General features: G+C 34.7%; 1 protein-coding gene across 2 annotated transcripts; it reads right to left on the bottom strand.

The window, feature by feature from the left end:
* Nucleotides 1–284: 284 nt before the first annotated feature.
* LOC133639710 (suppressor of cytokine signaling 1-like) lies at nucleotides 285–26,080 on the bottom strand. 2 transcript variants are annotated; one of them, XM_062033262.1, is made up of 4 exons: nucleotides 25,715–26,080; nucleotides 10,660–11,038; nucleotides 5,598–5,785; nucleotides 285–2,207 (listed from the first exon to the last, which is right to left on the bottom strand). In XM_062033262.1, the coding sequence occupies exons 2-4, from the start codon at nucleotides 10,846–10,848 to the stop codon at nucleotides 1,895–1,897; spliced, it is 690 nt and encodes a 229-aa protein (XP_061889246.1). In that variant the 5' UTR covers nucleotides 10,849–11,038; nucleotides 25,715–26,080; the 3' UTR covers nucleotides 285–1,894. The 2 variants fall into 2 exon arrangements, with proteins under 2 accessions (XP_061889246.1, XP_061889247.1); XM_062033263.1 differs by lacking the exon at nucleotides 25,715–26,080 and adding an exon at nucleotides 11,103–13,043.
* Nucleotides 26,081–27,975: the final 1,895 nt, after the last annotated feature.

The raw sequence follows: 27,975 nt of genomic DNA, 5'->3' as shown, positions 1-27,975 counted from the left end.
ATATTATGTAATATATTATATATATTCATATATTACTCATTGTTAAAATCGGCCCTCTGAGGGTAACTATAACTGCGATGTGGCCCTCAATGAAAATGAGTGAGACACCCCTCCTCCACATCAACAATATGATTTGTCTGAGTGCAAAAAAAAAAAAAAAGTTTAAAAGAATTTTATTTTTTTTTAATCGATTTTTTTATTTTTTTTAATTGACTAAGAATCGTTACAAATAAGAATATAGATTAGATTTTTTTTTTTTTTAATTGTTTTTACCCCTAATAGACAGTATGTGTGCATGTTTAACAGTGGAAGCTCATTTGCAAGGTAACACATCTTTCAGTCCCAGCTTAGTTGGACCAAAAAACAAAAAAAAACATTAGAAAAGTGCTCACACAGTAAGTAATGTACTTTAACGAGCACATGTGCCACGTCAGCTGAGTTCATCTTGTTGGTAACTTAATGACTTAATGGAATTCATCTCATTTCAACCCAGATTAAATTGTCATTTAAAGGTCATTTTTGGCAGAATGCAAGCAATTAAGGCTTTTTTTTGTGATCGAGTTTTCTATCGAATAATTCCCATTTCAGCTGGCCAGATCTATAGAGTAAAAAAAAATATTTTTAATAAAAAAATAAAATATTCTGGCCAGCCACGTCATTTTATTTGGCCTGCAAAAGCCTGGAAATATAATGTAGACATAAAAATAATTAATCTTTCTTAGCAAGTTTATATGTTGTTAATTTTGACAATTGCACTTCTTAATGTCATCCAATATGCAACAAATATTATATTTTCATATATTCCAAACATTATTTTAGGAAATATCTGCTTGATTTATGAAGTTATCCATCAAACTGTCCACTAAAGCACAGTAGATTTTACAGTAAAAAGAAAGTATAAATTATAAATTGTTTAAATAATCCAGAATTTGGCACTTTTAACATGTGCGTTCATTAAAAAAAGGGAATCAACCCTCAGAAGATGACAACAACCAGAGACCATCGCTTTCATTACGCTCCGTCGGAAACTATGTCCGCGTATTTAAAGTTCCGGCCACTCCACGCGGTCTGAATTTGATAAATTGCTGTTAGTTACACACATTAAACGATTAATCAGACTTTATTTTCTAATTGGATTAAATACTAGCCTAACAATACATGTTTTTTTAACGGAGACCTAATGGGTAAAAAAAAATTTTTTAAATCCTGTTTTTCCTCGGTGAAAAAGGATCATTGATGACGGTGGCGGACATCTTTGGTTCAACCCATATATTAACTTTTTTTTTTATTTGACAAAAATGACTAGAGTAACTGTACTGTGGTCATCAATTATTAGTAAACATGTATTACCGTACTGCAGCAAAGTTAACACCAGCGTGTTCGGTCATCGAGAAGTGGGACACACCCGGAAACATCCGGTGGGTACATCCTGTTTACCAAAATAAAATACATTAACAATACATTTTTTTTGTACAATTTCCATTTAAATTATATTTATTTCAAATAAAATTGAATGTTTCTGATGAGTGTGATGATAATTAAAAAAAAGTCACAAGAGAAAGTACCATCATTGGTAATTTTTGGCACACGCACGCGCACAACGCCGCCGTCCTATCATGCGACCAATATTATTAATGTTATTCTGCCCTCTTGTGGCGATTGTAAGCACTTTAAAAACAAGTAAACGGAGAGTGCAAATATTCAACACAAAATGCCTAAGAATTGGGAAAAAAAAAAAAAAAACATTTAAAAAAAAAACAAACCCATAAATGCCTAGGGTAAAAATATAATCTAATTTAATAATAAAAAAATAAATACATTCAGGAAAACAAAAAAATGAAATAAAAAAAAAATAATAAAAAATTGGGGATTTAGAAGACTCAATCCGTGTTTATTATATAGCATGAGGATAGTCCAGGACGTAGTCTTTCACCTCCATGCTGAGTCCGGGCAAGGTCCTCAGGTTGTCTGCACCATACGCTCGCACCAGCGCCCGCCTGCACACCTGCTTGAGGAGCTCAGGCCGCTGCCTGCGGTGTGGGCGGGTCAACTTGCTGTAATACGCCAGCAGGGCGAAGAGCGAGGGGAAAGTCCTTTGGCATCCGTAGAGAGAGAAGAGCAGCTTGTCCAGCATCACACGGACGCTCACTGGGCCCTCGGCGCTCTGGTAGCTCAGCGTGAAGAAGACGTCCGGCTGCCCGCTGTCTCTGCAAGGTCACAAGCACGAACGCTTTAGTCGGACGGTGAAGACGTTGTGCTGTCGTCATGGTGATGGTTGAATGTTTATTATTAGGGCTGTCAAAGTCCATGCATAACTCACTATGAAGAAGATTTTTGGTTGTAATTGTGCCTATCATTCACCATCCTGATGTAAGACGAGAACAAATATGTCTTTTATTCATTTTTTTGCATTTGTAATAATCTAGGTGGCTAGTAATCCAATTTGCCTCTAAATCACTGCAAAAAACATGTAAAACACGCAGAACAATTCTCTTTTTACATCTCCTGACCTGAAAACGAACCCAGTGGCGGACATATTGTTGTTATAAACGCTTTTTAGCCGCGCCGTGAGAGAACTAACGTAAAGTGTTGACATACTTGTTGCACATGATAGCCTCTTAGATTATAAATCATGTCTCTCACCTGCATAGAAAAAGGTTGTCAACATAAAACAATAAGTATTTTATTTAAATAAATTTTAATCTATTTTTTCTTCCTTGCAGAACATTTTTGTCCTTATTTACTTGCGAATAATTTTTTTAATTTAATAAAACATTTTTTTTTAACTTGAAAATCGTTTTTGTAGTTACAGATTTTTTTTTACTTGCAGAAATGTATTTTTTACTTGGGATTTTTTTTTAAATTTTTTTTTAATAAAAATAAAATAGTTAAAAAAAAGATTTTAATAAAAAAAAATGTTGGGTTTTTTTTAACTTTCGAATCATTTTTTTATTTTAAAAAACATTGTTTTACTTGCAAATCGTTTCATACTGGCAGATTTTTTTTTTTTTTAAACTTGCAAATTTTTTTTTACTTGCAGACAGAAATTTGTTTTGTACTTTGGAATCGTTTTTTTGATTAAAAACATGCATTTTTTTTAAAACTTGCAAATCGTTTTTTGATAGCAGATAATATTTGTTTTTATCTTGTGATTAATTTTTTAATTGTAGAAAAATGTTTTTTTACTCGCAGAAAATAGTTTTTTGTACTTGCAAATCATTTTTTAATTGAAGAAAAATGCTTTTTTACATGCAATTTTTTCATGAAAGAAAATAGTTGTTTTTATTTTTTTACTTGCAGAAATGTATTTTTTACTTGGGATTTAAAAAAAAAAAAAAAAAAAAAATAGTAAAAAAAAAAGATTTTAATAAAAAATTGTTTTAGTTTTTTTTTAACTTTCTAATAATTTTTTTCATTTAAAAAAATATTGTTTTTACTTGCAAATAGTTTCATACTTGCAGATTTTTTATTTTTTTTAACTTGCAAATTTTTTTTTACTCGCAGAAATTTATTTTGTACTTTGGAATCATTTTTTTGATTAAAAACATGCTTTTTTAAAGACTTGCAAATCGTTTTTTGATAGCAGATAATATTTGTTTTTAACTTGTGATTAATTTTTTAATTGTAGAAAAATGTTTTTTTACTCGCAGAAAATATTGTTTTGTACTTGCAAATCATTTTTTAATTTAAGAAAAATATTTTTTTACTTGCAATTTTTTTTATTAAAGAAAATAGTTTTGTTTTTTTTACTTGCAAGTCGTTTTTTTACCTACAGAGTTGTTTTATTAATATTTTATATATATATATATATATATATATATATATATATATATATATATATATATATATATATATATATATATAATTTTATTTTTTACATACATATATATATATATATATATATATATATATATATATATATATATATATATATATATATATATATATATATATATATATATATATATATATATATATATATATATATATATATATATATATATATATATATATATATATATATATATCAGTGGCGTGCGGTGAGGTTAATGTCTGGTGAGGCACTGCATCATCACAGTCAGATTTACAAACATATGAACCCTAAATAATATCTTATTCACCATGTGATTGGCAGCAGTTAACGGGTTATGTTTAAAATCTCATACCAGCATTCTTTACACAACTGTAGCACACAAAAAAGCACATTTAATAAAAAATTTTTTATTATGGTCTTACCTTTCTTGCTGGACATCCAGCCTTTGCGTGTGTACCACGCCGTTTGAAAAGAACGGGTCTTCTGTCCCAAAGTCAAAAGCAAACCTTTTAGCTCCGGCGTTGGTCTACCTCTAATTATTACCTCCTGCTTCCATTGAAAGTCCAGTTTAGAAAACGGTTTTATTTTACATATGTAATCCTCCATGTTTCTAATAAAAGTTCAGGCGAGAGGAAATAAAAAAACGCTGCACTTATTATTGCTAACTTTTGCCTCAACTGGCTGCTGATCACCGCACCGTCTCTTCTCAGTATTTGAACGGCAAATGTGAAAATAAAAATAAAAATAATCTAAAACTGGTGAAGTTAAATGGAAAATAACTTTAGTATAATCACTGGATACATATAACAATTTAATTTAATTTTTTTTCTTTTTACATTTTTTTTCTTTCCATGATGGCAGGTGAGGCCCCGCCTCCCCTGCCTCTAGTGACTGCACGCCACTGATATATATATATATATATATATATATATATATATATATATATATATATATATATATATATATATATATATATATATATATATATATATATATATATATATATATATATATATATATATATATATTTTTATTTTTTTATTTTATTGTTATTTATTACTATTATTATTATTCATATATTACTTGCAGACATTTGTTTTTTTCTTGCTAAGGTTTTTTTTAACTGAAGAAAACTGTTTTTTTTTATTACAGAAACATTTATTTTTATTTTTTTTCTTGCGGGTCGTTTTTCTACCTTCAGAATTGTTTTTTTTATACTTTTTAATCATTTTTTTTACTTACAGATTATTATTTTTTTTGCTAATTTTTTGACTTGCATAAAATTGTTCTTGGTACTTGCAAATTGTTTTTTTAATTTAAGAAAAATGTTGTTTTTTTTACTTGTAAATATTTTTTTTTACCTGCAGAATTTTTTTTATACTTGCAAATCGTTTTTTTACTTGCAGAAAATTGTATTTTTTTATTGTGAATCGTTTTTTTAATTGGAAAAAATATATATTTTAATTAAAAAAATAAACTTTTTTTTTTTTTTTTTTTACTTGCAAACTGTTTTTTTTTTTTGCAGAATTAATTTTTAATTGCGAATCGTTTTTTTTACTGGCAGTAAATGGTGTTTTTGCGAATGGTTGGGCGTGAATAAAAATAGTTTTGTCAGTAATTTCACTGACTAAATATCTCAGACAGAATGACAACTATACTGTGCAGGTGTGCTAATAGACTAAGTCAATATTATCCACACACTAAACAGGAAAGAAGACCGCATCAATGCAATAATGGTGACACAGCAGGAGGTCACTTCAAAATGAATCCAAACTGGAATGACCTGATAAGGAAGGTTCCTGGTGACAAATGGGCCAAAGTCTTGTGTGCCTCCGCCATGGGCAAGGGTCCCCAGTAGTAAGAACTGTGCAGCAGCTGCAGGTGAGTCTGCTTCACCAGCCTGTACTCTTCCTGGCTGTGGAAAGGTTGCAGATGAGAGGGCAAGATGGCGGCGTTCACTCCAGTCTCCGCCTGCAAGTGCACACACAACCTGAACACAATCTTCCACAGACCCTCCAGTCTTCCACAGACCCTCCAGTCTTCCACAGACCCTCCAGTCTTCCACAGACCCTCCAGTCTTCCACAGACCCTCCAGGGCTTCGCAAGCTGATTGGGGTGATTGTTGGGGCCTAAAAAGCCCTAATTTGCAGAATCTTTTTATAAAGGTTGCAGCAAAAGTTGTGATGTTTTATTGTTTTTCAATAACATTCAATTATCTTCTGATTTTATTCTTGTGACCTTAAAAAGCACACGATTGCAACACAAAGTGGAAAACAAATATTGTATTGATATTTTACTCCTTTTACATCACGCAGACGTAGAATACACTAGATGGCAGTAAATCCACATAGTCAGAGCTCTTCTATATTTTTAATTTACGTAAAATACTGCTGGGATGCAACTTTTTTTAAAAAAATGTATTTACATAAAATACTGCTGGGGTACAAGTTTAAAAATAATAATTTACGTAAAATACTGCGGGATACAAGTTTTTAAAAAAAATTAAAAATTTAATTTACGTAAAATACTGCTGGGATACAAGTTTTTTATTTATTTACGTAAAATACTGCTGGGATACAAGTTTTCATTTTTTATTTATTTATGTAAAATACTGTTGGGATACAAGGTTTTTTTATTTGTATTTAATTTACGTAAAATACTGCTGGCATACAAGTTATATTTTTATTTTTAAAATGTACATAAAATTCTGCTGGGATACAAGGTTTATTATAATTTTTTTAATTTATGTAAAATACTGCTGGGATACAATTTTTTTTTTTTTTTTTTTTAAATTTATGTAAAATACTGCTGGGATAAAAGTTTTTTTTTGTTTTTTTAATTTATGTAAAATACTGCTGGGATACAAGTTTTGTTATTTTTTTATTTACGTAAAATACTGCTGGGATACAATTTTTTTAAAATTTAATTTAACTTACGTAAAATACTGCTGGGATACAAGTTTTTAATTTTTTTTTATCTACATAAAATACTGCTGGGATACAAGTTTTATTTTAATTTGTTTAATTTACGTAAAATACTGCTGGGATACAATATATATATATTTTTTTAATTTAGTTTTTAAAAAAAAAATTTAATTTACGTAAAATACTGCCAGTATACAAGTTTTTTATTTATTTACGTAAAATAGTGCTGGGATACAAGTTTAATTTTTTTATTTATTTATGTAAAATACTGCTGGGATACAAGTTTTTTTTTATTTGTATTTAATTTATGTAAAATAATGCTGGGTTACAAGTTATATTTTTATTTTTTAAATTTACGTAAAATACTGCTGGGATACAAGTTTTTAAAAAATTTTTTTATCTACATAAAATACTGCTGGGATACAAGTTTTATTTTTATTTTTTTAATTTACGTAAAATACTGCTGGGATACAATATATATATACTTTTTTAAATTTAGTTTTTTGTTTTTTTTAATTTAATTTACGTAAAATACTGCTGGGATACAAGTTTTTTTAAATTTATTTACATAAAATACTGCTGGGATACAAGTTTTTTTGTTTTTTTTAAAATTTATGTAAAATACTGCTGGGATACCATTTTTTTAAAATTTGTATTTAATTTACGTAAAATAATGCTGGGATACAAGTTATATTTTTATTTTTTTAATTTACGTAAAATACTGCTGGGATACAAGGTTTATTTTTATTTTTTTAATTTATGTAAAATACTGCTGGGATGCAAGTTTTTTTTGTTTTTTTAATTTACGTAAAATACTGCTGGGATACAAGGTTTATTTTAATTTATTTTAATTTACGTAAAATACTGCTGGGATCCAACTTTTTAAATTTTTTAAATTTACGTAAAAACTGCTGGGTGCAATTTTTTTTTTTAAAATTTAACTTATGTAAAATACTGCTGGGATACAAGTTTTTTTTTTAGTTTTTTTTTATTTACGTAAAATACTGCTGGGATACAATTTTTTTTTTTTTTAATTTACGGAAAATATTGCTGGGGTACAGGTTTTTAAATTTTTTTGATTTATGTAAAATACTGCTTTATTAATTATAAATTGGAGAAATGTACTTCATACTGGGAAAATTGGGTCAACTATGTCACGCCCCATAAACCTGACTTTAATTTTTCGAATTAGTGATTGTACTGCAAAAAAAATAAAAGAAAAAGGGATTACTCCCTATATGTGTATATATATATATATATATATATATATATATATATATATATATATATATATATATATATATATATATATATATATATATATATATATATATATATATATATATATATATATATATATATATGTATCTGTTTGTATTTTATTTTATTTCTGATTATTATTATTATTAATGTATTATTATTTTAATTTTTTTCTTTGTTTATTTAATTGATGTATTTGTAGATATTACTTTGTTTTTTTTTGTTGTTTCTTTCTTTTTGGGAGTGGGGGCGGGTGGTATGGGTGGGATATAAACAAAAATATTTTGAGATTTAGAGCAGACAATAGATATATGATTTATGTGAATATGATGTAATGAACAGGAATGTCTGATGCTGGATGTCAATAAAAAAAAATAAAAAAAAAATATATATATATATATATATATATATATATATATATATATATATATATATATATATATATATATATATATATATATATATATATATATAATACTGCTAGGATACAAGTTTTATTTTTATTTTTTTAATTTACGTAAAATACTGCTGGATACAAGTTTTTTTGTTTTTTTTTAATTAATTTACGTAAAATATTGCTGTGATACAAGTTTTTTTATTTTTTATTTACATAAAATACTGCTGGGATACAAGTTTTTTTTAAAAATTTAATTTACGTAAAACACTGCTGGGATACAAGTTTTTTTTTAAAATTTAATTTACGTAAAACACTGCTGGGATACAAGTTATATTTTAATTTTTTTAATTTACATAAAATACTGCTGGGATACAAGTTTTATTTTATTTTTTTAAATGTATGTTAAATACAGCTGGGATACAAGTTTTATTTTATTTTTTTAAATTTACGTAAAATACTGCTGGAATACAAGTTATATTTGTATTTTTTAATTTACGTAAAATACTGTTGGGATACAATTAATTTTTTTTTTTTTTTAATTTACGTAAAATACTGCTGGATACAAGTTTTTTTGTTTTTTTTAAATTAATTTATATAAAATACTGCTGGGATACAAGTTTTTATTTATTTTATTTACGGAAAATACTGCTGGGATACAAGTTTTTATTTATTTATTTAATTTACGTAAAACACTGCTGGGATACAAGTTATATTTTTATTTTTTTAATTTACATAAAATACTGCTGGGATACAAGTTTTATTTTATTTTTTTTAATTTATGTAAAATACTGCTGGAATACCAGTTTTATTTTATTTTTTAAAATTTACGCAAAATACTGCTGGTATACAAGTTATATTTGTATTTTTTAATTTACGTAAAATACTGCTGGGATACAATTATTATTATTTTTTTTTAAATTTACGTAAAATACTGCTGGATACAAGTTTTTTTGTTTTTTTAAAATTAATTTATATAAAATACTGCTGGGATACAAGTTTTTATTTTTTTTATTTACGGAAAATACTGCTGGGATACAAGTTTTTATTTATTTATTTAATTTACGTAAAACACTGCTGGGATACAAGTTATATTTTTATTTTTTTAATTTACATAAAATACTGCTGGGATACAAGTTTTATTTTATTTTTTTAAATTTATGTAAAATACTGCTGGGATACAAGTTATATTTGTATTTTTTAATTTACGTAAAATACTGCTGGGATACAATTTTTTTTTTTTTTTTTTTAATTTACGTAAAATACTGCTGGATACAAGTTTTTTTGTTTTTTTAAAATTAATTTATAAAAAATACTGCTGGGATACAAGTTTTTATTTTTTTTATTTACGGAAAATACTGCTGTGATACAAGTTTTTATTTATTTATTTAATTTACGTAACACACTGCTGGGATACAAGTTATATTTTTATTTTTTTAATTTACATAAAATACTGCTGGGATACAAGTTTTATTTAATTTTTTTAAATTTATGTAAAATACTGCTGGGATACCAGTTTTATTTTATTTTTTTAAATTTACGCAAAATACTGCTGGAATACAAGTTATATTTGTATTTTTTAATTTACGTAAAATACTGCTGGGATACAATATATATTTTTTTTTTTTAAATTTACGTAAAATACTGCTGGATACAATTATTATTTTTTTTTTAAAAATTAATTTACATAAAATACTGCTGGGATATAATTTTTTAAAATCGTGTCATCACCTGATGATCATGTCGTCACCTGGTGATCATGTCGTCCGCCATCCGCCCCCCAAAAAGCATTGGGGAGTAAAATGGTGGACAGAAGAGACAGGAAACAAGCTCAACCTGTAAGTTGCTTGCAAGTTTTTTTATTAAATAAAATTGTTGTAATTCTTGCCAATCTATTTTTACTTGCGAATCGTCGGGCGTGAAGTAAAAACATTTTTGTGTGTTTGTGGCGTTTTGGCCGTAATTTCACTCCATATTGTCTGAGCTTTGTGATCTTGACAAAAATGAGGAAATGTTAATCCGATACGATCTCACAACTATGAAGAATAGCTTCCAATCACGTGTTGGTGTTTTCACACTCCGATAAAGGGAAAGAATGTGGCATTTGAAAGTCCCATGTTCCAGTATAATGACAGTTGAGATAAGTAATGAAAGTGAAAGCACCAAGTCCCATGTTCCAGGAGAATGACAGTTGAGATAAGTAATGAAAGTGAAAGCACCAAGTCCCACGTTCCAGGAGAATGACAGGTGTAAAGTGAGATAAGTACCTGACACCCGGCTTCAAGTTCCTCCCACGAGCGCCTGCTCCACTGGAGCCCATCGGGTGTGCCCTCGTCCTGGTTCTGTTGCTCCTGGCTCTCTGGACCGTGGACTTGAGGAGTTCTTGCAGGCTCATCAGGAGCATGGCTGTGCTTTTCATTCTGTGCTACGGCTTTACCAAGGTGATCTCCAACCATCCTAGAAAAGACAACCCTCCTGTGGACCGCCACATGTTGTACTCTTCCCTCTCCTGTTCACCGCAGGCACAGACCATCAGGCCCCCGGTCCACTTGGCCAGGCCCAGGCCATGCCGCTGCTGGTCCAGAGCCGCCACTGACGGTTCTCAGATGGGATCGCCTCTACTTGAGGGAAGTGCGGGCGGAGCAGCTGGAAAACAGGAAGAAATGTTGTTAACATCATCGGCACGTAAACATTTAAGTCATCACATTACCCTGAAATATCTTTACAGGAAGTTCCTGGAACTGCAGAGCTGTGATTTGATGCTGCAACTTCACAATTGTCATTTTCAAGGACACGCAATGACTACAATCTGCAATTCCCGTGTGAATGCCCTACGTGTGCTAGCCGCCGATATGCGTGAGTGGAATGTCCAAGGTGAGTGGAGTGTGCGGACGTTGGAACGCTTCCAATCGGTTGAGAAATGTGGGAGATGGAGAGGTTTGTATATTGTCCATTCCTTTTCAATGGGGAACATTTCCTGGTAATTCCAGGTACACAGGGAATTTTCTGGAACCGGGAAACATGCTGTGGGATAAGAAATGTGGGATATGCAGTCGATTGTATAATGCTAATTGTTAATGGAGAGAAAATTCCGGGAAAACAGGGAATTTTTGGGAAAGGGAAATCATGTTTTGCATTCTTAATATGTGAAGAGTAGTGTGTGTGGATGGTTGAAAGGTCAGAATCAAGTTTAAAAATGGCGCAAAATTTAGAGAATTTAGGGCATAGTAGAACGATGAATACGTCCATTCATTTGAATGGGAATTTCCTGGAAATTCGGGAATTTTGGGAAACGCTGGAATTTTGGAAAATATTGATACTAGCACAATTGTTCTAGAAGATATGAATGGGTTGGCGTTATAATTTTGGAATTGAATTGGTATTTTGGAATTCCTGGAATTTCATGAAAACCGGAAATTTGAACGAAACAAAAAAAACAAAAACAGGAACATTTGTTGTCCCAACTAAGAGGAATGTTCTGAAGGTGGAATGGACGGTAACGCTTAAAAAATGTGGAGTGTGAAAACTTTCCAGGAAGAGGTGAAAATAACGGCTTTGGAAAACCAAGAATTTTGGGAATTCCTGGAATTTTTGGGGGGGAACTTGTAAAAGTGGTAGTTTGATTGTCCAAAGTGAGTGGAGTGTGTGGATGGCGGAATAGTTTGAATCGGGTGAGAAATGTGGAATTCAAAGATGTTTCCATAGTGCCCATTTATTTTCAATGGAGGTAAATTCCTGGAAATTCCCGGTAATCAAGGAGTTTTCTGAAACCGGGGAACATGCTGGCGTGAATGTCCAGGGTGAGTGGAGTGAGAAATGTGGGATATGCAGTCAATTGTATAATGCTAATTGTTAATGGAGAGAAAATTCCAGGAAAACAGGGAGTTTTGGGACAGGGAAATCATGTTTTGCATTGGATATATGTGAAGAGTAGTGTGTGTGGATGGTTGAAAGGTCGGAATCGAGTTTAAAAATGGCGCAAAATTTGGAGAATTTAGGGCATAGTAGAACGATGAATACGTCCATTCATTTGAATGGGAATTTCCTGGAAATTCGGGAATTTTGGGAAACGCTGGAATTTTGGAAAATATTGATACTAGCACAATTGTTCTAGAAGATATGAATGGGTTGGCGTTATAATTTTGGAATTTAATTGGTATTTTGGAATTCCTGGAATTTCATGAAAACCGGAAATTTGAACGAAACAAAAAAAAAAAAAAAACAGGAACATTTGTTGTCCCAACTAAGAGGAATGTTCTGAAGGTGGAATGGACGATAACGCTTAAAAAATGTGGAGTGTGAAAACTTTCCAGGAAGAGGTGAAAATAACGGCTTTGGAAAACCAAGAGTTTTGGGAATTCCTGGAATTTTTTGAGTGGGAACTTGTAAAAGTGGTAGTTTGATTGTCCAAAGTGAGTGGAGTGTGTGGATGGCGGAATAGTTTGAATCGGGTGAGAAATGTGGAATATGAAGATGTTTGTATAGTGCCCATTTATTTTCAATGGAGGTAAATTCCTGGAAATTCCCGGTAATCAAGGAGTTTTCTGAAACCGGGGAACATGCTGGCGTGAATGTCCAGGGTGAGTGGAGTGAGAAATGTGGGATATGCAGTCAATTGTATGATGCGAATTGTTAATGGAGAGAAAATTCCGGGAAAACAGGGAATTTTTGGGAAAGGGAAATCATGTTTTGCATTCTTAATATGTGAAGAGTAGTGTGTGTGGATGGTTGAAAGGTCAGAATCAAGTTTAAAAATGGCGCAAAATTTAGAGAATTTAGGGCATAGTAGAACGATGAATACGTCCATTCATTTGAATGGGAATTTCCTGGAAATTTGGGAATTTTGGGAAACGCTGGAATTTTGGAAAATATTGATACTAGCACAATTGTCCTAGAAGATATGAATGGGTTGGCGTTATAATTTTGGAATTGAATTGGTATTTTGGAATTCCTGGAATTCCATGAAAACCGGAAATTTGAACGAAAAAAAAAAAAAAAAACAGGAACATTTGTTGTCCCAACTAAGAGGAATGTTCTGAAGGTGCAATGGACGGTAACGCTTAAAAAATGTGGAGTGTGAAAACTTTCCAGGAAGAGGTGAAAATAACGGCTTTGGAAAACGAAGAGTTTTGGGAATTCCTGGAATTTTTGAGGTGGGAACTTGTTAAAGTGGTAGTTTGATTGTCCAAAGTGAGTGGAGTGTGTGGATGGCGGAATAGTTTGAATCGGGTGAGAAATGTGGAATATGAAGATGTTTGTATAGTGCCCATTTATTTTCAATGGAGGTAAATTCCTGGAAATTCCCGGTAATCAAGGAGTTTTCTGAAACCGGGGAACATGCTGGCGTGAATGTCCAGGGTGAGTGGAGTGAGAAATGTGGGATATGCAGTCAATTGTATAATGCTAATTGTTAATGGAGAGAAAATTCCGGGAAAACAGGGAGTTTTGGGACAGGGAAATCATGTTTTGCATTGGATATATGTGAAGAGTAGTGTGTGTGGATGGTTGAAAGGTCGGAATCGAGTTTAAAAATGGCGCAAAATTTAGAGAATTTAGGGCATAGTAGAACGATGAATACGTCCATTCATTTGAATGGGAATTTCCTGGAAATTTGGGAATTTTGGGAAACGCTGGAATTTTGGAAAATATTGATACTAGCACAATTGTCCTAGAAGATATGAATGGGTTGGCGTTATAATTTTGGAATTGAATTGGTATTTTGGAATTCCTGGAATTCCATGAAAACCGGAAATTTGAACGAAACAACAACAAAAAAACGGGAACATTTGTTGTCCCAACTAAGAGGAATGTTCTGAAGGTGCAATGGACGGTAACGCTTAAAAAATGTGGAGTGTGAAAACTTTCCAGGAAGAGGTGAAAATAACGGCTTTGGAAAACCAAGAGTTTTGGGAATTCCTGGAATTTTTGAGGTGGGAACTTGTTAAAGTGGTAGTTTGATTGTCCAAAGTGAGTGGAGTGTGTGGATGGCGGAATAGTTTGAATCGGGTGAGAAATGTGGAATATGAAGATGTTTGTATAGTGCCCATTTATTTTCAATGGAGGTAAATTCCTGGAAATTCTCAGTAATCAAGGAGTTTTCTGAAACCGGGGAACATGCTGGCGTGAATGTCCAGGGTGAGTGGAGTGAGAAATGTGGGATATGCAGTCAATTGTATGATGCGAATTGTTAATGGAGAGAAAATTCCAGGAAAACAGGGAGTTTTGGGAAAGGAAAATCATGTTTTGCGTTGGATATATGTGAAGAGTAGTGTGTGTGGATGGTTGAAAGGTCGGAATCAGGTTTAAAAATTGTGCAACATTTTGAGAATTTAGGGCATTGTAGAACTAGAAAATGGTCCATTCATTTGAATGGGAATTTCCTGGAAATTAGGGAAATGTGGGAAAACCGTAATATTTGGAAAATATTGATACTAGCACAATTGTCCTAGAACATATGAATGGGTTGGTGTTATAATTCTTCGAAACGGTTGATAAATGTTGACGTAGTAACAGTTTGAATTGGTATTTTGGAATTCCTGGAATTTCATGAAAACCGGAAATTTGAATGAAAAAAAAAAAAAAAGCAGGAACTTTTGTTGTCCCAACAAAGAGGAATGTTCTGAAGGTGGAATGGACGGTAACGCTTAAAAAGGTGGAGTGTGAAAACTTTCCAGGAAGAGGTGAAAATAACGCCCGGGGCGGGGTTAAGGGGGGGAGGAGTATATTTATAGCTAGAATTCACTGAAATTCAAGTATTTCTTATATATATATATATATATATATATATATATATATATATATATATATATATATATATATATATATATATATATATATATATATATATATATATATATATATATATATATATATATATATATAAATATTCAGTATTTCTGTTATATATATATATGTTTTATATATTAAATATATAAAAAATATATATATATATATATATATATATATATATATATATATATATATATATATATATATATATATATATATATATATATATATATGTGTGTAAATAAATGAACACTGAAATTCAAGTATTTATTTTATATATGTATCACTGATGGTGGAAACTTTACACTAGACTTCAGGCAACGTGGATCCTGTGCCTCTCCTGTCTTCCTCCAGACTCTGGGACAAGTCTAGTGTAAAGTTTCCACCATCAGTGATGGTTTGGGGTGCCATGTCATCTGCTGGTGTCAGTCCACTCTGTTTCCTGAGATCCAGGGTCAACGCAGCCGTCTACCAGCAAGTTTTAGAGCACTTCATGCTTCCTGCTGCTGACCTGCTCTATGGAGATGGAGATTTCAAGTTCCAACAGGACTTGGCGCCTGCACACAGCGCAAAATCTACCCGTGCCTGGTTTACGGACCATGGTATTTCTGTTCTAAATTGGCCCGCCAACTCCCCTGACCTTAGCCCCATAGAAAATCTGTGGGGTATTGTGAAAAGGAAGATGCAGAATGCCAGAGCCAAAAACGCAGAAGAGTTGAAGGCCACTATCAGAGCAACCTGGGCTCTCATAACACCTGAGCAGTGCCAGAAACTCATGGACTCCATGCCACGCCGCATTAACGCAGTCATTGAGGCAAAAGGAGCTCCAACCAAGTATTGAGTATTGTACATGCTCATATTTTTCATTTTCATACTTTTCAGTTGGCCAACATTTCTAAAAATCCCTTTTTTGTATTAGCCTTAAGTAATATTCTAATTTTGTGACACACGGAATTTTGGATTTTCATTTGTTGCCACTTCAAATCATCAAAATTAAATGAAATAAACATTTGAATGCATCAGTCTGTGTGCAATGAATAAATATAATGTACAAGTTACACCTTTTGAATGCAATTACTGAAATAAATCAAGTTTTTCAAAATATTCTAATTTACTGGCTTTTACCTGTATATATATATATATATATATATATATATAAAAATATTCAGTATTTTTGTTATATATATATATGTTTTATATATATATATATAACAGAAATACTGAATATTTATATATACATATATATATATATATATATATATATATATATATATATATATATATATATATATATATATATATATATACATATATAAAAGAAATACTTGAATTTCAGTGTTCATTTATTTACACATATATGTATATATATATATATATATATATATATATATATATATATATATATATATATATATATATTTATATATATATATATATATATATATATATATATATATATATATAAAACATATATATATAACAGAAATACTGAATATATATATATATATTGTGGTGACCCAAACCATATAATGAGAGACATTCACCTAAGAGGACACTGTAGCTTTAAGAGAAGAAGCGGAGCGGGAGTTAGCAACTTCCGCTTCCGGGTTGAGAGGTCGTTGTTGTTGTCGAATGTATGACATGTTAGGTTGGAGCTAGTAAACTTCCTCGACTACGCTCACGTCTCCTGTCTCGTTGTTTACAAACACCACATTGGTGACCCCGAGAATACGAACTACGAATACGAGCATGTCAGACAATGAAGGCGCTGACAATTTGGTTGACGCGGTACCCGCAGACGGAGTAGCTGCTGCTAACAACAACATGGCTAACGCGGGAATCTACGCCGCTACTGTGAAGTTACCCGATTTCTGGCAGCATAACCCACGGCCGTGGTTTCAACACGTGGAAGCCCAGTTCCAGCTAAGGGGAATAACGCAGGATTCTACGAAGTACTTCCATGTAGTGGCGGCGTTGGACGCATCAACGACGGCGCGAGCGATGACACTGTTGGAGGCTCCACCGCCTGCTGGCAAATACGATGCTTTAAAGACTTTCCTCCTGAAGTTATTTGAGCTGTCGGAGCTGGAAAAAGCGGACCGTTTACTGTCCCTACAGGGCCTTGGTGACGGGAAACCGTCTGAACTGATGGAAAAAATGCTGTCTGTGCTGGGATCAGCCGACCCGGCGTTTCTGTTTACACACATTTTCCTGAGGCAGCTCCCCGCACCGGTACGCACACCGATAGCCAGTTCTCCACTAGCCGCCTCCAAGGACTACCGTGCTTTGGCCGCTGAGGCGGACAGGGTTTTCCTGGCCAACCGGCAACAGTTTGTGCATGCCCTGCTGCCCCACCAGGCCGTCCCGCCACCTCCTGTGGATGACTATGTGGACACCGCGGCTGCGGTGACGGCTCGCCGCCAACCTGAAGACGGGCTCTGTTTTTACCATGCCAGGTTCGGGGCCAAGGCGAAGCAGTGTCGCAAACCCTGCAGTTACAGGATTCAGGGAAACGCCAGGGCCGGCGCTCGTTAGCGGCTATGGGCGCCGGCCGTGACTGCAAGCTGTTGTTCATCAGGGACTCCTTGTCGGGCCGGCGGCTGCTGGTGGACTCTGGTGCGCAACGCAGTATACTACCAGCACAAGCTGTGGACACGATGACCGGCAGCCACGGCCCCCAGATGGACGCCGCCAACGGCACCTCCATTCGGACGTACGGTGTCAGGCGCGTGGATGTTAGTTTTGGCGGCCGACGGTTCGGTTGGGATTTTGTGATGGCTGCTGTATCCACCCCGCTGCTAGGTGCGGATTTCCTCTGCGCGTTCAACCTGCTGGTGGATATTAAGAACTGTCGCTTGATTGATGCCGTCTCTTTTGCGTCATACCCCTGCACGCTTGGGGGGGCTGGGGCGTTGTGCCTCGCTAACACACTCGCCACCGGGGATCCATACCAACGCCTGCTCGCCGGTTTCCCTGGGCTCACCACGCCCACCTTTTCCTCGGCGGTGGCCAAGCACGGTGTGGAACATCACATCGCCACTGTGGGCCGCCCGGTTTACGCCCGGGCCCGACGCCTCGACTCGTCCAAGCTCGCAATAGCCAGGGAGGAGTTTTCGATGATGGAACGCCTCGGCATTGTCCGCCGTTCGGACAGCCCGTGGGCTTCTCCGCTACATATGGTTACTAAGGCCGGCGGGGGTTGGCGCCCTTGCGGAGACTTCCGTCGCCTAAACAACGCCACGACCCCCGACCGGTACCCCATACCGCACATCCAAGATTTCTCTTCCCACTTGGCGGGCGCTACCATCTATTCCAAAATTGACTTAGTGCGAGGCTACCACCAGGTACCGGTACACCCGCGAGATGTCCCAAAAACGGCTGTCATCACACCCTTCGGGCTCTTCGAGTTCTTACGTATGCCGTTTGGCCTTACGGGGGCGGCGCAGACGTTCCAACGTCTTATGGACTCTGTGCTCCGGGACATGCCATTTTTGTTTGTGTACTTGGACGACATCCTTGTGGCCAGCGCGTCGGTGGAGGAACACATGACACACCTCAGGCAGCTGTTCGAGAGGCTTAGCGAGCACGGCCTCATCATCAACCCAGCCAAGTGTCAGTTCGGGGAGTCGTCCATCACCTTCCTCGGGCACCACATCACTCCGCAGGGGGCCGTTCCCCTGCCCGACAGGGTTGAGGCTGTCGCCGCGTTCCCCCGTCCCCCTACTGTACAGGCCTTGCAGGAGTTTTTGGGCATGGTGAACTTTTATAACCGTTTCCTGCCTCGTGCTGCACACGTCATGCGTCCCCTTTATGGGGCCCACCGGGGGAAGAAGTCTAAGGACAAGTTGGACTGGTCCCCAGAGATGGATGAGGCTTTTGAGGCTGCCAAGTCTGCGCTGGCCAATGCTGCGCTGCTAGCTCACCCGTCGCCGGCCGCCCCTATAGCCCTTACGACGGACGCCTCCGACTATGCCGTGGGGGCCGTATGTGAGCAGTGGGTGGCTGGTGGATGGCAGCCATTGGCGTTCTTCAGTAAACAGCTCCGGGAAAATGAGCGCAAGTACAGCACCTTTGATAGGGAGCTACTGGGACTTTTCCTCGCAACCAGACACTTTCGGTTCCTGTTGGAGGGCCGGCAGTTCACCGCTTTCGTGGACCACAAACCGCTGACGTTCTGCATGGCCAAAACTTCGGAGCCGTGGTCTGGGCGTCAGCAGCGCCATCTCGCGGCGGTCTCTGAGTTCACTACGGACATACAACATGTGTCTGGCAAGGATAACTTTGTCGCCGACTGCCTTTCACGGGCTGTTGTTAACTCCGTTCACTTGGGGCTCGACTACGCCGCTATGGCAGCGGACCAGGCCAAGGACGCGGCCGTGCAGGACTACCGGTCGGGCCCTACGGCGCTGCGCCTGGAGGACGTGGCGTTCGACGCGGCTAACACTACCCTCCTCTGCGACGTCTCCACCGGCCAACCGCGACCCCTGGTGCCTGCTTCCTGGCGGCGCCGGGTTTTCGACACCGTCCACGGCCTTTCACATCCTGGGGTGAAGGCCTCGACCAAGATGGTGAGTGTCAAGTTTGTTTGGCCGGGGCTCCGCAAGGATGTTAGAGCCTGGGCCAGCTCGTGTGTGGCGTGCCAGCGCGCCAAGGTGCACCGCCATACCAAAGCCCCTTTGGCGCCGTTTGTGGTTCCAGAGAGGCGGTTCGACCACGTGAATGTTGACCTTGTGGGCCCTCTGCCTCCCTCCCGTGGTTATACCTTCCTCCTCACTATTGTGGACAGGGCTACCAGATGGCCGGAGGCTATCCCCTTGTCCTCGACGACGGCCGCGGAGGTGGCACGGGCGTTCATCGGCTGCTGGGTGGCCCGTTTTGGCACGCCTGGTGACATCACAAGCGACCGAGGCTCCCAATTTACCTCTGAGCTCTGGACGGCGGTTGCTGAGCACCTCGGGATGAAGATCCACCGCACTACTGCCTACAACCCGCAGAGCAACGGACTGTGCGAGCGGTTCCATCGGGACATGAAAGCAGCTCTGCGGGCCAGCCTCACGGGCGGCGACTGGGTGGACCGGCTTCCGTGGGTCATGCTCGGCCTGCGTTCAGCCCCTAAGGAGGACCTCCAGGCATCCGCCGCGGAGCTGGTGTATGGCGAGCCTCTACGGGTTCCAGGGGCGTTCCTTCCGACTGCTACGGCTCCCTGGTCGCCCGCCTCTCACCTCAGTGCGTCCCGGAGCGCTGCTGACGCCTTCGTTCCCGTTCCGACGTCTCGACACTGCCTTCCCCAGTCCTACGTCCCCAAGGATCTGCCATCGGCGAAATACGTCTTCATAAGACACGACAGCCATCGGTCCCCGCTGCAGCCTCCATACGACGGGCCCTTCCGTGTCCTGGAGGCGGGGGATAAGAACTTTGTGGTAGACATGGGGGGCAGACCGGAGCGGGTGGCTATAGACCGTCTCAAGCCTGCTCACGTGGACATTGGGGAGCCGGTGCAAGTGGCCCTGCCGCCGCGACGGGGGCGCCCTCCTCGGTCGGCCCCTGCGCCTGCCTCTCTTCCGGCCCCAGCTCCACCTGTGGCTCGCGTTTCGGGCCCATCTGTTTCCCCTCCTGTCAAGCACAGCCGTTATGGACGGAAGGTCCTCCCCCCGGCCCGTCACCTGTTGTCCCATTGACTTTGCACTGTGTTGGTTACTGTTCATTTACTGCAGGGGCATGTTTTTCTGTTATGCAATTGCACTTTTTCTGTTTTGCAGGGTTTTGTGTAGGTGAATTCTGGGGGGGCCTGTGTGGTGACCCAAACCATATAATGAGAGACATTCACCTAAGAGGACACTGTAGCTTTAAGAGAAGAAGCGGAGCGGGAGTTAGCAACTTCCGCTTCCGGGTTGAGAGGTCGTTGTTGTTGTCGAATGTATGACATGTTAGGTTGGAGCTAGTAAACTTCCTCGACTACGCTCACGTCTCCTGTCTCGTTGTTTACAAACTCCACAATATATATATATATATATATATATATATATATATATATATATATATATATATATATATATATATATATATACATACATATATAAAAGAAATACTTGAATTTCAGTGTTCATTTATTTACACATATACACACAGATAACACTCCTCTCTACTCATTGTTGTATGTGAAAGTGCAATGTTTTGCAGCCAGTAGCACAGCCTTTGAAGGAGCATAGGTGAAACTGAGCTCCAAAAGCCGCAGATGTTCTAACGTGACTGGGCCGGCACGAAAAGCGGACGTGACGACAGGCTGTCCTCACTCAGGTCCGGCTGGAAATCGGGACAAATTCGGGAGAATGGTTGTCCCGGGAGATTTTCGGGAGAGGCGCTGAAATTCGGGAGTCTCCCGGAAAATTCGGGAGGGTTGGCAAGTATGCTTTGGACTGACTAGAGGCTGCACGACATCAAGGCCGCAGAACAGAGACGCACTGCAGGCTTACACACACACATGCATCCACACAAAAATACACGCCACACACACATACCCCACCCCCAATCCAACGCCCTCGACGCAACTCCCATAGGGGTGATGGACGGATGGGCAGCGCCTGAGAGCTGCGGCCTGCCACCATGGCCCCTCACTCCCTCCCCTCTGTTGCTAGATATCTGGAGATGTACGTTGTAATATGTATATGTTCTTTGCTATGGAGGTTTTTTCCCACTCCAGACTGGAGCCCCCTTAGGAGCCCAGTCTAGATTGTTTGTTTTTTTACTCATCCTTCCCCAGCGTTGACCTTTTTCCCACCTTTTACGGGGCGCCTTGTGGCGACCCATCAGCGTTCCTGTTCTGTAACCCTGTACACTGTTGGTTTGTCTCATCTTCAACGGCTTTGTGCTGAAAACAAAGTTTCCTTGTACTTGTGCAATGACAATAAAGACCTATCTACCTACCTACACGTTCCTTACATTGTGGAAATAGAATACAAACGATTAGTGTCAAATATAGGCAAGCAATATTTGTCCTGACTAAGATGGTGGCAAGTGATGAAAAACAACAACATCGGGGTCAAGGAGGCTTTGAATGCCAGTGTCCAAATACCAGTCTCTGCTCACTAATCATTCTAAACGTCTTGATGAACAGAACAGAGTGTCCTACCTTAATTAACTACTCAGTGGCCTTGTGGTTAGAGTGTGAGTTCAAACCCCGGCCGAGTCATACCAAAGACTATAAAAATGGGAGCCATTACCGCTCAGCATCAAGGGTTGGAATTGGGGGTTAAATCACAAAAAAATTATTCCCGGGCGTGGCCACCGCTGCTGCTCACTGCTCCCCTCACCTCCCAGGGGTTGAACAAGGGGATGGGTCAAATACAGAGGACACATTTCACCACACCTACTAAGCACCACTTCATATTAAAACGTAACTTGCTGCACGTCTTTTTTTCTCTCCAACATATAATAATTATTATTATAATAATACAATTGTAACAACAAAATGGATGTTGTTTTGACTTGCAGCTCGACGCCGTACCGGAAACATCTCTTACTTTCGTTTTCACACAATCACATTTAAAAAGGGCATTTTCAGAACTTAGCTTATGGAAATAAATTACTGCCAAAACTCCACAAACACACAAAAATGTTTCTACTCACTACACTACACAGTTTGTAAGTTAAAAAAAACCCTCTTATCTCCAGTTAAAACAAAAACAATTCGCAATTAAAAAAAACAAACACCTTCCTGCAAGTAAAACACAATATTCTGCAAGTATTAAAAAGATTTTCAATAACAAAAAAAATGTTGCAAGTAAAAAAATTATTCTAAGTTAAAAATAAATTTCTGCAAGTAAATTATTATTTTTTTCTTAGGTTAAAAACTCAAATCTGAACAGGAAATCTTCAAATCAGCCAAATTAGATCATTGTGAAATAAATAAGGTACGCACTTTTCATTTACTTGATAAGATGACCTTCGACCAATTTTTTTTTAATCAAAAAAATTATTCTGAAGCACAAAAAGACATTTTCTGCAAGTAAAAAAAGGATCCGCAACTATAAAAACAATCTGAAAACAGAGCAAAAATGTGCCAGTATGAAAACTATTTTCTGCAAGTGGAAAAACAAAATTGCGGGCATAAAAACAATTTTCTTTAATTAAAAAAATGATTTGTAAAATAAAAACAATTTTCTTTAATTAAAAAAATGATTTGTAAGTATAAAAACAATTTTCAGCAAGTAAAAAAACGATTCGCAGGTATAAAAACTTTTTTTCTGCAAGTAAAAAAATGATTTGTAAGTATGAAAACAATTTTCTTTAATTAAAAAAAATGATTTGTAAGTATAAAAACAATTTTCTTTAATTAAAAAAATGATTTGTAAGTATAAAAACAATTTTCTTTAATTAAAAAAATGATTTGCAAGTATAAAAACAATTTTCTTTAATTAAAAAAATGATTTGTAAGTATAAAAACAATTTTTTTAATTGAAAAAATGATTTGTAAGTATAAAAACAATTTTCAGCAAGTAAAAAAAAGAATCACAGGTATAAAAACTTTTTTTCTGCAAGTAAAAAAATTATTTGTAAGTATGAAAACAATTTTCTTTAATTAAAAAAAATGATTTGTAAGTATAAAAACAATTTTCTTTAATTAAAAAAAATATTTGTAAGTATAAAAACAATTTTCTTTAATTAAAAAAATGATTTGCAAGTATAAAAACAATTTTCTTTAATTAAAAAAATGATTTGTAAGTATAAAAACAATTTTCTTTAATTAAAAAAATGATTTGTAAGTACAAAAACAATTTTCTTTAATTAAAAAAATGATTTGTAAGTAGAAAAACAATTTTCTTTAATTAAAAAAATTATTTGTAAGTATAAAAACAATTTTCAGCAAGTAAAAAAACGATTCGCAGGTACAAAAACTTTTTTTCTGCAAGTAAAAAAAATGATTTGTAAGTATAAAAACAATTTTCTTTAATTAAAACAATGATTTGTAAGTATAAAAACAATTTTCTTTGATTAAAAAATGATTTGTAAGTATAAAAACCATTTTCTTTAATTAAAAAAATGATGTGTAAGTATAAAAACAATTTTCTTTAATTAAAAAAATTATTTGTAAGTATAAAAAAAATTTCTTTAATTGAAAAAATGATTTGTAAGTATAAAAACAATTTTCAGCAAGTAAAAAAACGATTAGCAGGTATAAAAACTTTTTTTCTGCAAGTAAAAAAAATGATTTTTAAGTATGAAAACAATTTTCTTTAATTAAAAAAAATGATTTGTAAGTATAAAAACAATTTTCTTTAATTAAAAAAATGATTTGTAAGTATAAAAACAATTTTCTTTAATTAAAAAAATGATTTTCAAGTATAAAAACAATTTTCTTTATTAAAAAAATGATTTGTAAGTATAAAAACAATTTTCTTTAATTAAAAAAATGATTTGTAAGTATAAAAACAATTTTCTTTATTTAAAAAAATGATTTGTGAGTATAAAAACAATTTTCTTTAATTAAAAAAATGATTTGTAAGTATAAAAACAATTTTCTTTAATTAAAAAAATTATTTGTAAGTATAAAAACAATTTTCTTTAATTAAAAAAATGATTTGTGAGTATAAAAACAATTTTTTTTAATTAAAAAAATGATTTGTAAGTATAAAAACAATTTTCTTTAATTAAAAAAATTATTTGTGGGTATAAAAACAATTTTCTTTAATTAAAAAAATGATTTGTGAGTATAAAAACAATTTTCTTTAATTAAAAAAATGATTTGTAAGTATAAAAACAATTTTCTTTAATTAAAAAAATGATTTGTGAGTATAAAAACAATTTTCACCAAGTAAAAAAAACGATTCGCAGGTATAAAAACTTTTTTTCTGCAAGTAAAAAAAAAGATCTGTAAGTATAAAAACAATTTCTGCGAGTGGAAAAATGGTTTGCGAGTATGAAAACAATTGTCTTAAATAAATAAAAAATATTTGCTAGTATAAAAACAATTATCTGCGAGTGGAAAAACAATTTCTGATACAAAAAACATTTTCTTCTATTAAAAATAAATTTCCCAAGTATAAAAACAATTTGGTTTCAAGTTAAAAGTTTGGCAGTAATATTCCACCGCTGCTGCTCACTGCTCCCCTCACCTCCCAGGGGGTGAACAAGGTGATGGGTCAAATGCAGAGGACACATTTCACCACACCTAGTGTGTGTGTGTGTGTGTGTGTGTGTGTGTGTGTGTGTGTGTGTGACTATCATTGCTACTTTAACTTTTTAATTGCTGTGCCGCCAACCAGGAACATCAAATAGTATTTTTTAAAAAGCAGGTCCTAACTGAAGGTTCAACTCAATTCTGCCTGCATAAAACTACTAAACAAACTCCATTTCCATCCTAATTCTGTGTACAAACTCTGTCCTTGTCCGCATATTCGCCTAAAATAAATGATTCAATAAAAAGCTTCACAACACGAAACACAAATATTACTAAGCACCACTTCGTATTAAAACGTAACTTGCTGCACGTCTTTATAATAATAATGATAATAATAATGATAATAATGTACTTACTCAACAAGCAAATGATGTTGTTTTGCCTTCCAGCTCGACGCCGCACTGGAAACATCTCTTACTTTACTTTCGTTATAACTTCAAAGGCGTTCGCGGCGCTCGCCTCAATGACGTCTGCGCACGCGCGTCACAGCTCTCAGCCGTTTCTGTTAAATCACGTGACTTGCAAGCAGCGAGCGAGCACGCGCCGCTTTCGCTTTCGCTCGCGGGAGCGAATTAATTCCTGTGGTCGATCACACTAAATGACGTCATTAATCATTTATTGCGCGATTTATGTTTGACTGCGCATGCTCGCTTGATGTTGTTAGACGGCCACTGGTCAGATCAATGTATAAATAAAAATAAATAAATAAATACATATAAAACATAATAAAAATTAAAAAAACACCTTAACTTTAGATCAGGGGTGTCCAAACTTTTTCCACTGAGGGCCGCACACGGAAAAATTAAAGCATGCGGGGGACATTTTGATATTTTTCATTTTCAAACCATAACAAAATACATGGATTTTGGTTTTTTTTACCTTTAGGTCTGCCAGGGACCATAAAGGGTCTAAGTCATTAAAATGTAAAAAAAACAAGTCGAATTATATATATATATATATATATGTATATATATATTTTACGCTTACAGAAAATATCTACAGTATATCAACTTCAGGTTGAAATAAAGTTAAAAAAACCAAAAAGGTTTTATGCCTTTTCTGTCAAAGACAACTTTGTTTTTCATAATAAAAGTGAAATATGCAGTATTTTCATTTTCAAACCATAACAAAATACATGGATTTTGTTTTTTTTTACCTTTAGGGCTCCCAGGTACCATAAAGGGTCTAAGTCATTAAAATGTAAAAAAAACAAGTCGAATTATTATTATATATTCATATATATATATATATATATATATATATATATATATATATATATATATATATATATATATATATATATATATATATATATATAATTATTTTTACGCTTACAGTAAATCTCTACAGTATATCAACTTCAGGTTGAAATAAAGTTAAAAAAAACAAAAAGGTTTTATGCCTTTTCTGTCAAAGACAACTATGTTTTTCATAATAAAAGTGAAATATGCAGTATTTTCATTTTCAAACCATAACAAAATACATGGATTTTGGTTTTTTTAACCTTTAGGGCTCCCAGGGACCATAAAGGGTCTAAGTCATTAAAGTGTAAAAAAAACAAGTCGAATTATATATTATATATATATATATATATATATTTTACGCTTACAGTAAATATCTACAGTATATCAACTTCAGGTTGAAATAAAGTTAAAAAAACCAAAAAGGTTTTATGACTTTTCTGTCAAAGACAACTTTGTTTTTCATAATAAAAGTGAAATATGCAGTATTTTCATTTTCAAACCATAACAAAATACATGGATTTTGTTTTTTTTTTACCTTTAGGGCTCCCAGGGACCATAAAGGGTCTAAGTCATTAAAATGTAAAAAAAACAAGTCGAATTATATATATATATATATATATATATATATATATATATATATATATATATATATATATATATATATATATATATATATATATATATATATATACATATATATATATATATATATATATATATATATATATATATATATATATATATATATATATATATATATATATATATATATATATATATATACATACACATATATATATATATATATATATATATACACATATATATATATATATATATATATATATATATATATATATATATATATTACATTACACTTACAGTAAATATGTACAGTATATCAACTTCAGGTTGAAATAAAGTTAAAAAACCCAAAAAGGTTTTATGCCTTTTCTGTCAAAGACAACTTTGTTTTTCATAATAAAAGTGAAATATGCAGTATTTCCCCCACTGCCCAAAACATTCAAAAAGCAATGTTTGATGTGAAGTCATTAGAGCCTTAAAAAGATCAATAATGCAAGACACCATTGATTATTATTTTTGAGTAACCACACTGAAAAGACAAATAAAATCCCATTAAATATATTTGGGACCCAAAAGTTTTGTATCATAAAGTGATACATTTGTATTAGTTTTTCTTTAACTTCCAACACTTAATTTACGAGATCAACTTCAGATATGTCTGTCCATTTTACGTTTCAACTATTATTTTGTTAGTTTTATGCTCTTTTGTCAAAGAAAACATTGATGTTTTTGTAAGGCAACCACACAATATTTTCCACATAAAACATTTTAAAGTTAAATATTTGAAA

This window comes from Entelurus aequoreus, linkage group LG22, assembly GCF_033978785.1.
Source record: "Entelurus aequoreus isolate RoL-2023_Sb linkage group LG22, RoL_Eaeq_v1.1, whole genome shotgun sequence".
Lineage (NCBI taxonomy): Eukaryota > Metazoa > Chordata > Actinopteri > Syngnathiformes > Syngnathidae > Entelurus > Entelurus aequoreus.
The sequence above is the reverse complement of the archived record's forward strand: the minus strand, read 5'-3'. Positions and strand labels throughout refer to the sequence as shown.

Coding starts and splice junctions, on each gene's coding strand:
- LOC133639710 (XM_062033262.1), bottom strand. CDS start 10,848: ATGGTTGGAGATCACCTTGGTAAAGCCGTAGCACAGAATGAAAAGCAC. Junction 5,786..10,659: donor AACTTGAAGCCGGGTGTCAG/GTACTTATCTCA, acceptor GTGCACTTGCAG/GCGGAGACTGGAGTGAACGC. Junction 2,208..5,597: donor CCAGGAACCTTCCTTATCAG/GTCATTCCAGTT, acceptor GTGACCTTGCAG/AGACAGCGGGCAGCCGGACG.